Raw genomic sequence first — 11,480 nt, 5'->3', positions numbered from 1 at the left:
TTCTCTTGTGAGAGATCTTTGGCTTCCTGGCCGCATAAGTTGGAACCATCAGCTCATTTTCTCTCTTTTCCAGCAGCCATTGGCCTCTCTCATTGTTCATACATACATTATTGATGGTGATGGCCCGGATTTTCTTTGTTGGGGTCTTGCTCCCAATGGCATCTGCTCTTCAAAATCTGCTTATAAACTTTGTTTGCAAGATATTTAAAGTAACCCTAGAAAGGCTCCTATTGATATTTCTCTTGACTTGAAAGACTTTCTTAAATTCATCTGGAAACATAAGAATTTGATCCCTAGGGTTCAAACTTTTCCTTGGAGGCTTCTTCGACGGGCTACGCCAACGGGTATGCGTGCTGGGCGTTTTTCTGTTCATATCTCTTAGTTTTGTTGCAGATGTGGTCTTCAGGAGGATGAATTTCATCTTTTTTTTCCTCTGAACTTTTGCGCGGGCAGCTTGGTTTTCTTGTCCTTGGTTCCTCAGATCGGATGCTCTTATCCAAGGCCACTCTTCCATGCACTCCATTCTTATTGCTCTTACTCGTATGAATCATCCTCATGCTTCAATTTGAAATCCTTAATTTTCTTCGGTGCCTTTGCAAAGCTAGAAATGATTTTCATTTTGACCGGAAAAAGAACCTCCCTTATGAAGTTCAGATACCTACAGCTAACTTGGAGAATGACCATCTGGATAACATTTCTTCCATCTCTCAAACGGAGTCTCATTCTAATGATAATTCTTCAAATGATGTTTTACCTATGCAAGGAAAGTATGACCTCCTAATTTCTGGAGTTAAAATTTTCTCTGATGTAGCTTTCAGATCTAAAAAAAATCTAGGCCTAGGACAAGTGCATGTAGGTACTGGTGTGGGGGTTTTCATCTGTATTCATTCTGATCAAGGTGAGAGTAATGTGCAGGTTCAAGCCTCAGCTCCTCCTACTTCTACTCCCTTAAGGGTTGAAGCGATTGCCCTTTCTTGTGCTGCTCAATTGGCTTCTAGACTTAATCTTGCTAAGCCTACTTTCTTAATGGATTGTCTGTCTTTAGCCTCTATTGCTGCTTTGAGAAACATTTCGTATTCTGCCACTCCTTGGAACATTAAAAAAGAATTGGCTACTTTCTTTAATAATACGTCTAATCTTCACTTACCTTAGGTATTTCATGTTTCCAGGATTTTCAGATCGCAGGCAGCATGTTGCATACAGTGCATTGCCATTAACTTAAAGGAGTATCTGTTGCAGTCACGATCTTCATCCTTCTAGAGTGGCAGCAAAACATATGGAGTTTCTTCTATCTGAGTTACTAGATGGTTCCTTCTCCTTTACCTGTACATGTTGGTCATCAGGTTGATGCTTTACTCAACCTATCTGTTGTACTCCCTTCAGCTCTTCTCCAATGGCTTTATTGCCTTTCTTGTTCTTCTTACTTCAAGCCAAGGTGAACTCTCATGTACTTTTTCTTAAAGAGCTGAAATGAAATTAGGCACCTGTTGGTGGTTCAAAAAAACGTAGCACCCATCTTTAAAAAGCAAACCCAAAGCAGAGGAGATAAACTTGCAGGCGGGGACAGGCGGACATCCAATTAGCGATCTCTTCATGCACGCGCGTGCAATGCATGCAAGTATTATTAATCTTCATTTCTAACGGGAGGTCTCCGTCGTGTTTCCTCGCATCGCAGACAAAAGAGAGCAAATGGAGAGAGTACATGAAAGAATTACACTAGTAAAACTTAAAAGCAAACCACCTCCTGCTCTGTTTCTCGGCCTCACACTACGGAGAGAGAAAAGCGAGCAGTACGACCAGGAAAATCTTTGACCGCGGCGGCGTCCCCTGCCCGGCTATCCCTGCCTGCCCTCTCTCTCTCTCTCTCTCTCTCTCTCTCTCTCTCTCTCTGCGGTACAAGTAGGCGTGGGGTCCTTCCTTCCTCTTCTTCTCAAACAACCAAACCCAGACGCTCCCTAACCCATCCAAAAGCCCCAGCGGCACGCAGACCATGGCGGGCCAGGAGGGGAAGGTTCTTGACGCACCAACGTCGCCGCCGCCCACGGAGACCATGGCGGGCCAAGACGCACCAAAGTCGCCGGCGCCGGCCGGGGGTGACACCGGCCGTGACCACCTCAAGCTTCCGTTGGCCACCGACCAGGATCCGGACGCCACGGTTCCTCAGGGTGAGTTCGACAACCCAAACATCCTTGATTCGTTCTGCATGCGCAGGCGGCGTCACCGTGGTCGATGTGTTTTCTCTCGGGTCCATGGAGTCGGGCATGTGTAAAAGGCACCATCTTTCTTTCTTTCTTTCTTTCTTTCTTTGCAGTCGGGTCTGGGGATGAGGAGCAGGAGACGCTTGTCCGTGGGAAAAAGAAGAACGTGGACGATCCATCCGGATCAGATGCTTCGGGATCCAGTAAGTTTCAATATTAAAAGACCTCTGCTCTTCGAATCCATGGCCGCCGGCGGCGGGCAAGTCTGAAAGCCACTTTTTTTCTCTTTATCCTTTGCAGCCAAGAAACACCGCACCGCAGATCTGTCGCATGCCGCCACCGTTGAAGGCGCGGCAACATCGACTGGACTCGCCCCCAGCCCCCCACGCCCTTTCCTGCCTACGCCTTCCTTTCTCACGAGCCGTTTTCTGCAGCAGCAGGCGTCCGACCGCCACCACGCTGGCCGCCCGGAGGTATCACGGCGCCGGCCGGGGCAACAATATTCTTTGGACCCATGACCGAGGCGCAAGGTTAGAAACTTAGAATTCCTTCCATCAATGAAAAAAAGATTGCACTTTTTTGTGTGCTTGGGTCCTGATTACTTGCCTGGGTCCTAATTATGTATTTGCTCTTGTGCTCAAGATCATCTCTCGGAGGTGATGGATGACAAAGAATTTTTACTCCGCGCCGCCATCTCAAGCGAATGGAGGCCCAACAAGCCGCCCGTGCTCCCGCCAAACGACGCCAGCCGCTTGAAGAAATGCATAAGTGCAAGACGAACCCAGCAACCGTCGTGACCCTACCTAGTGAGCATATCTGCCTGTGCCACGCTTGCTATGAGGAATGACTGGCCGATCCCCTCGAGACCCCGTGCAAAGTTTGCTTTGCTGCAGTCGCTGCGCAAATAAAGCTCGATTAAGGTAATGCACAACAGATCTCAGCTTCAACGCGGCGAAGCATGTATCCCAAAGAGACAACCTTTCTATTCGGGTTCAACCAGTCTCGCGAATGTTTTACGCTCAATGGCGCAACCATCCAAGCATCGCCACCCCTACCACCCTTCGATGGTCAATTTCTTGCCTTTGCTAATGCAACCATCTCAGTGTTGGTGTCCAGTTAGCAAAGCTAGCCTGACACACACCACTCAGCACCTTGGCTTTGTGGCCACGATTATTAATAAGATCTCTTTATATAGTTTTGTTTTGTTGCGACACCCGTCAGAGCTCAGCACCCTGCCTTTGCAGCCACGATCATCAATAAGATCTCTTTGTATAGTTTTGTTTTGTTGCTTCGACAAAACCTTTTTTTTTTAACTACAGAGAATTAAAATAACTATTTTACACTAAACATTCATAACTCCGCCTATGTTGTCTCAACATAGCCGGTCCCAAGCCCGGGTAAAGGAGGAGGGTTGTGATAGGCTTGGCGAGCCAACGTAAAAACTCAGCCACTCTTATGAAGATGAAACCCAAAAGATTTTCGTTGGGGCGTAACCCTCTCAGCGACGCGCTACATCGGAACCCGGGTGTGGTGAAAAATGGGCAAGGGCCGGGCCGTCACCCCCAAGGTGGCGCGCTGTATCTTGATCCGGATACGGTGGCAAGTGAGCGAGGATCGGGTCGTCGCATCCTTAATGGCGCGCTACATCGGCGCCCAGATGTAGTGGAAAATGGGCAAGGGTCTTCGCATTTGACTCGACGAGTGCGAAGGGTAAGGAAGCTAGCCGAGCCTAGGAGGATTCGCTTAGGTAGCTGGAACATAGGGTCTCTGACAGGGAAGCTTCGGGAGCTAGTTGATGCAGCGGTGAGGAGAGGTGTTGATATCCTTTGCGTCCAAGAAACCAAATGGAGAGGACAGAAGGCGAAGGAGGTGAAGGATACTAGCTTCAAGCTGTGGTACACAGGGACGGCCGCAAACAGAAATGGCGTAGGCATCTTGATCAACAAGAGCCTCAAGTATGGAGTGGTAGACGTCAAGAGACGTGGGGACCGGATTATCCTGGTCAAGCTGGTAGTTGAGGACTTGGTTCTCAATGTTATCAGCGCGTATGCCCCGCAAGTAGGCCACAATGAGAACACCAAGAGGGAGTTCTGGGAAGGCCTGGAAGACATGGTTAGGAGTGTACCGATTGGTGAGAAGCTCTTCATAGGAGGAGACCTCAATGACCACGTGGGTACATCTAACACAGGTTTTGAAGGGGCGCACGGGGGCTTTGGCTATGGCATCAGGAATCAAAAAGGAGAAGATGTCTTAAGCTTTGCTCTAGCCTACAACATGATTGTAGCTAACACCCTCTTTAGAAAGAGAGAATCACATCTGGTGACTTTTAGTAGTGGCCAACACTCTAGCCAGATTGATTTCATCCTCTCGAGAAGAGAAGATAGGCGTGCGTGCCTAGACTGTAAGGTGATACCTGGAGAGAGTGTTGTACCCCAGCATAAGCTGGTGGTTGCTGACTTCCGCTTTCGGATTCGTGTCCAGCGGGATAAGCGTGCCAAAGTCGCTAGAACGAAGTGGTGGAAGCTCAAGGGGGAGGTAGCTCTAGCGTTCAAGGAGAGGGTCATTAAGGAGGGCCCTTGGGAGGAAGGAGGAGATGCGAACAATGTGTGGACGAAGATGGTGACTTGCATTCGTAAGGTGGCCTCGGAGGAGCTTGGAGTGTTCAAGGGAAGGAGAAGCGAAAATAAGGATACCTGATGGTGGAATGATGATGTCCAGAAGGCGATTAAAGAGAAGAAAGATTGCTTCAAACGCCTATACCTGGATAGGAGTGCAGACAACATAGAGAAGTACAAGATGGCGAAGAAGGCCGCAAAGCGAGCTGTTGGTGAAGCAAGGGGTCGGGCATATGAGGACCTCTACCAACGGTTAGACACGAAGGAAGGTGAAAGGGACATCTATAAGATGGCCAAGATCCGAGAGAGGAAGACGAGGGATATTGGCCAAGTCAAATGCATCAAGGACGGAGCAGCCCAACTCTTGGTGAAGGACGAGGAGATTAAGCATAGATGGCGGGAGTACTTCGACAAGCTGTTCAATGGGGAGAATGAGAGTTCTACCATTGAACTGGACGACTCCTTTGATGAGACCAGCATGCGTTTTGTGCGGCGAATCCAGGAGTCTGAAGTCAAGGAGGCTTTAAAAAGGATGAAAGGAGGCAAGGCGATGGGCCCTGATTGTATCCCCATTGAGGTGTGAAAAGGTCTCGGGGACATAGCGATAGTATGGCTAACCAAGCTTTTCAACCTCATTTTTCGGGCAAACAAGATGCCAGAAGAATGGAGACGGAGTATATTAGTACCAATCTTCAAGAACAAGGGGGATGTTCAGAGTTGTACTAATTACCGTGGAATTAAGCTGATGAGCCATACAATGAAGCTATGGGAGAGAGCCATTGAGCACCGCTTAAGAAGAATGACAAGCGTGACCAAAAATCAGTTTGGTTTCATGCCTGGGAGGTCGACCATGGAAGCCATTTTCTTGGTACGACAACTTATGGAGAGATATAGGGAGCAAAAGAAGGACTTGCATATGGTGTTCATTGACTTGGAGAAGGCCTATGATAAGATACCGCGGAATGTCATGTGGTGGGCCTTGGAGAAACACAAAGTCCCAGCAAAGTACATTACCCTCGTCAAGGACATGTACGATAATGTTGTGACAAGTGTTCGAACAAGTGATGTCGACACTGATGACTTCCCGATTAAGATAGGACTGCATCAGGGGTCAGCTTTGAGCCCTTATCTTTTTTGCATTGGTGATGGATGAGGTCACAAGGGATATACAAGGAGATATCCCATGGTGTATGCTCTTTGCGGATGATGTGGTGCTAGTTGACGACAGTCGGACGGGGATAAATAGGAAGTTAGAGTTATGGAGACAAACCTTGGAATCGAAAGGGTTTAGGCTTAGTAGAACTAAAACCGAGTACATGATGTGCGGTTTCAGTACTACTAGGTGTGAGGAGGAGGTTAGCCTTGATGGCCAGGTGGTACCTTAGAATGACACCTTTCGGTATTTGGGGTCAATGCTGCAGGAGGATGGGGGTATTGATGAAGATGTGAACCATCGAATCAAAGCCGGATGGATGAAGTGGCGCCAAGCTTCTGGCATTCTCTGTGACAAGAGAGTGCCACAAAAGCTAAAAGGCAAGTTCTACAGGACGGCGGTTCGACCCGCAATGTTGTATGGCGCTGAGTGTTGGCCGACTAAAAGGCGATATGTTCAACAGTTAGGTGTGGCGGAGATGCGTATGTTGAGATGGATGTGTGGCCACACAAGGAAGGATCGAGTCCGGAATGATGATATACGAGATAGAGTTGGGGTAGCACCAATTGAAGATAAGCTTGTCCAACATCGTCTGAGATGGTTTGGGCATATTCAGCGCAGGCCTCCAGAAGTTCCGGTGCATAGTGGACGGCTAAAGCGTGCGGAGAATGTCAAGAGAGGGCGGGGTAGACCGAATTTGACATGGGAGGAGTCCGTTAAGAGAGACTTGAAGGATTGGAGTATCACCAAAAAGCTAGCTATGGACAGGGGTGCGTGGAAGCTTGTTATCCATGTGCCAGGGCCATGAGTTGGTTGCGAGATCTTATGGGTTTCACCTCTAGCCTACCCTAATTTATTTGGGACTAAAAGCTTTGTTGTTGTTGTTGTACACTAAACATTCATACTTGTTTAAAGTTATATTGCCATAGCGTCATCTTCGTTCTATTTCATAGTTGGCATAATTAACCACATAACAATGTTGTTAAATAATAACTATTGTGTTCGTTGTTATACGACCGCCATGCATATTATTGATAAATTTGCTTCCCCTAAATTTAAACTTTAGGCCGTCATAAATTTTTTGAATTAATTTTTGCTAATTAAATAGATTACGTGGTCCATAGATATATTTTGTGTGTCTATACATGTGTCCATGTATATCTAAATATTATTAATTATGATGGTAGATATCTCTAAAGTGCACCGTCTATCCAATAGCTCAATACTCCCTCCGATCCTAAATATTTGTCTTTTTAGAGATTTCAAATGGACTATCAAGTACAGATGTATATAGACATATTTTAGAGTATAAAGTCACTCATTTTGCTTCGTATGTAGTCACTTGTTGAAATTTCTAGAAAGACAAATATTTAGGAACGGAGGGAGCAGTAGTTTCTAGTACCAGGTATAAATTGTGTCACTCGTAAATAGGTCGTGGGAGTTGGGTTCAGTGATGATACGTTAAAAACATGTGCATGTTTTATTTGGAATTGCAACAACTTTCTTATAATAATCACCGACTAATATAAATATGGTGTCAACTCTAATTTTGTGTACATACTATATTTGATAATTTATACGTGTTATACAAGAGCTCCTACTAGTCTCACACAACCAAACTAAACTCACCGTCAAGCTTAGATTGATTTTTTGCGTAGTACACACTATTAATCTGTGGTGTGGACTTACTACTGCATATTAAAATTCTTTACCACATATTCAATAGAAAATTTCAATGTAATGGATAACTGTATAGTGATTACTAGTATAATTTACTATTTTAGACCCTCCTTCTCTTGGAGTCCGGGACGGTTGCCATTTTTTTTTCAGGCTTATGGATTGGACCTGGGATCTTCCTACATCCAGAGGTGCATCCCCTTTCTTCATGACGTCTGGAAGAAAAGAACAACAGCTATAACAAGCTAGTGTTTGATCTTACCCTAGCTCGCTTAGTTTTCAGATCATTATGATTTTTTCGCACTTGTACACTATGATGGATTCTTTTACGAGACTTGGTCTTGTCTATCATTGGTCATCGGAGATTAAATGCAACTTAAAATTCAGCGTGAAGGTCTGAGATTGCTGATCGTGACTTCAATGTGGTACTTTCGTTGTTCCAGTGTACGATATGACATTTGATTAGAATATAGTGCATTCATTGTGGATAAACACTTCTCTATTGCGCCTTCTTTGTCAACAAGCGGAAAGGTGGAATGAGGGCAAAGATATATATGCCCGCATCTAGCTCCCATAGTGTGGCCATGCCGGTGGTCGACCATACGGTGGGAAGCTAAGGCCGGGCTACGGCGAGGTGTCGTAGGGGTGAGAAGGGGTTAGCTGTGTCGAGCGGTGCGAAATTGAGGCGGTCCGGACTCGGAAGTGGTAATTGGCAGCGGTGGTAGGAGGACACGTGCGTCCTAAAATGTCCCCAACCTCCAAATATGAAAGCTAAGGGAGGCATTACAATGCACTCTAGAAATTGTGATGATGGAGTCGCAATAGACGACCTGCTAGACGGACATTTTGAGCAAAAGCGTCAATTCAGAAGGTTATTATGGAGTTTGGGACCATATAACAACTCTGCTAGAGTTGGTTTAACACCGGCACCCGCATCTACATCTCCTATCTTAGTGCACTACTGCCCACCTGCTCATCTCGCCGCCCTCATCCCATCCACATCAGGTTCTACCTCAAGTCCTGCCACTCAACCCACTTAGGTTGTTCCAAGGTTATTGCATAAAAATAGTAGGCACGAATTTGGTCACCTACATTAGGTCGGGCAGAATTTGGCCTATTTGGTTGCCTGGGTCGCATGCACTTCATGGCCCGCACAAACCTCAAAGCAGGCCTGGGCCTGGGTCTGGAGGAACAGCCGAATCGGACGTTTTTTGCGAGCCAGGCTCGCTCGAGCCACGCATGGCGAGCACCTGCATGCCCGGGGAAGCGCAGGAGAAGATGTGACGGCCCATAAATCCCCATGCCCCCTCCCCTCACCGTCCTCGCCAGTTCACACCCATTCCCTCTCGCACCTCACCGCCCGTTTAGTTTCTTTGATGGCCACGTCGCCATCTCGCCATGCCCCACCCACTCCCGTCATCGCTGACAGCAATCCCATCCAAGAGAGGTGGATTGCCGGCCTCTTCGCAGCCAAAGTAGATATGCGGCGGTACTGTGAGCTTCCTACCCTTTCTGCACCATGCCGCAACCCCGAGCCAATGCAGCTACGGTGCCGGCCATGAGGAGGGTGCACGGGACTCTATCGGGTTCTACGTGCATATCAGTGACCAGGAGGACATCTCCATGCTCATCATCCCGCGTAAATTCAGGGCGGCGATGAAGCAATGGCTGGTCAGCGGCCCTCCTCACGTCATCAGCCTCTCCGCCAACAAGTGGTGCGAGTTTTGAGTCCATGTGCATATGTTCAAGGGGCAAATGGTGCTGGGGCACTGCTAGGAGTACTTCTGCGACCGGCACAAGATCGTCCCCGGCGACCTTGTCGTCTTCAAGCTCTCCGGCCTGGGGCTGAAGGTGCAGATCTTCAACGCCAATAGCTCCAACATCTGCATTGTCCGGTGCTCGAAGCACAGCTGCGTCGGCGATAGCACTCAGGCCCTCTAGTTCATCTGTCAAGTCTGATCTCTCATGCTCGTAGTCATAACTGAAGTAGTGTAGGTTTGAACTGAAGCCCGATCGTCTCTTTTGCTGTGAACTTGTGTATATTTTGCCCAAGGAGCAACATCCTCGGGTCCAGCAGGGGCATGGGATGCCCTGCTGTTTAAACTTATGCCTAGTAGCTTATGATCCGCTTGTTCCTTGCTTTATTTTTGCTTTGTTCTTGTTGTTTTTCTGATGCTGTTGATCATAGTGTGTTGTGTGTGCGTTGTGTGCTGTTAAATGGGTGATAAGTTCACCACATTTGAAAGGGGTGAGCAGATCAAGAACTTGCACACAATCAAACAACTGTGCTTTGCATCTGCTCACACCCGAAGCACAAACACATGCAAGTAAACAACATGCACCCAACTGGGCCTTGATGCAATGCAGGCCACCAATCAACATGCATATGTTTTTTTTGCCTGCATATGCTCAACCAGGCCCAACTGCTGGGATAAATATGCAAAGTGGCAAAAAACAGTGCAAGTAACCAAATGCGTCCTAGGTACTTCTGCCTTGAAAATGTTGATCCACCATTGCCTTGGAATAAACATCCAAACAGTAAATCTAGTAGAGTCACCATATTTGCAGCCTCCGAAACACGTATGGAGGGCGCTCCATAATTTTTTTGGAGGCTGTCGAGGTAATGTGCAAAATTAGAATCGCCATAAACGGAGCCTCCAATTATTCCATGCGATTAGGACCCATTTGTCACTGGCTAATAAATATTCGTACCCATCTCATCAACGAACAATTTAATCTATGATTTCAACTATGAATTTAACAAGCTAAACTAAAATACAACTAAACTGGTAAGTTAACATCTATTTTATTCTTGCTCTTCCTTCGTTTGGAAGTGACCTTGTAGGAGAGGGATGCTTTGGCTGCTGCCACTTCCATGGTCACACGGTCTATGTACGCTTGTGTGTCCTCGACGCAGGAGAAGGCCATATATTTTCTAGTCCTCCATGAGCGTGACATCTCTTTCTACTAAGGAGGTATTGTCTCACATGGGCAAAGTAGAGGTGGGCGGTGGGGAGGTGCCTGGACCCAACAATCGATTCAACAAGAACAAGCGCCTCACCCTTGACCCACTCGGATCACCGTCAGGACCTCTCCCAGAACTTCCTTTTAGCATTATTCTCTTCAGCCTCACTGGGGAAGGGTCCACGAGGAGGGCTAGGCCATTGCGACATGGCAGATGGGAGTGAGTGTGGCAGCGATATGAAGATGTGTGATCAGTGGTGCTGGTGAACAGGGAAGGCGAGGGTGTTATATACCATCGGAGGGCGTGCTCCAACAGGAAACTACTCCCTCCGTTCGGAATTACTTGTCTCGAAAATGGGTGTATCTAGAACTAAAATACATCTAGATACACCCATTTTTGCGACAAGTAATTCCGAACGGAAGGAGTATGTCTAAATTAATTGGTGCACTTAGGTGGGAAATGGGTGCACGAGTGGAGACACGCGATGGGGACATTAATGGGCGCTCTTCTCGATGAAAAAACATGCAACTGCGCCATTGAGAGAAGTGAAAGCAGGAGTCATAAAGATGGTTGCGCCATTGCCAGGAATGGAAGTGAGAGGCAGAAAACATGTCGCGCAGACAGTTGGATATGAAGCTCGGCCCCCAAGCCTCCAGATTTGGCGGCTCGCGAGTTTGATTTGGAGTGGACTCCAAAAATTTATGGAGGCTAAGATCGGCACGACGACTACATTAGACATGTTTTGGGCCCTCAAACGTCAGATAGTCGGTGCAGTGATAGGCCAAATATGGGGAAACAGGGTTTGTGAGCTCGAGCTCATATGATCCCGGATGAACAGTAAAATCATAAAAAATAGTAAAAAAATCATTTTT

General features: G+C 47.1%; 1 protein-coding gene and 1 pseudogene across 1 annotated transcript; both read left to right on the top strand.

Annotated features, from left to right (window-relative positions):
- Nucleotides 1-1,949: 1,949 nt before the first annotated feature.
- LOC123108257 (uncharacterized) lies at nucleotides 1,950-3,398 on the top strand. The gene is made up of 4 exons (XM_044530080.1): nucleotides 1,950-2,165; nucleotides 2,312-2,401; nucleotides 2,499-2,728; nucleotides 2,841-3,398. The coding sequence occupies exons 1-3, from the start codon at nucleotides 1,991-1,993 to the stop codon at nucleotides 2,714-2,716; spliced, it is 483 nt and encodes a 160-aa protein (XP_044386015.1). The 5' UTR covers nucleotides 1,950-1,990; the 3' UTR covers nucleotides 2,717-2,728; nucleotides 2,841-3,398.
- Nucleotides 3,399-3,707: 309 nt separating this feature from the next.
- LOC123101737 (uncharacterized) lies at nucleotides 3,708-9,584 on the top strand (annotated as a pseudogene).
- The last annotated feature ends 1,896 nt before the right edge of the window (nucleotides 9,585-11,480 follow it).

Source organism: Triticum aestivum, chromosome 5A (assembly GCF_018294505.1).
Source record: "Triticum aestivum cultivar Chinese Spring chromosome 5A, IWGSC CS RefSeq v2.1, whole genome shotgun sequence".
NCBI classification, from domain to species: Eukaryota; Viridiplantae; Streptophyta; class Magnoliopsida; order Poales; family Poaceae; genus Triticum; species Triticum aestivum.
Note: the sequence above shows the minus strand (reverse complement) of the source record. Positions and strands in the feature narration are given on the sequence as shown.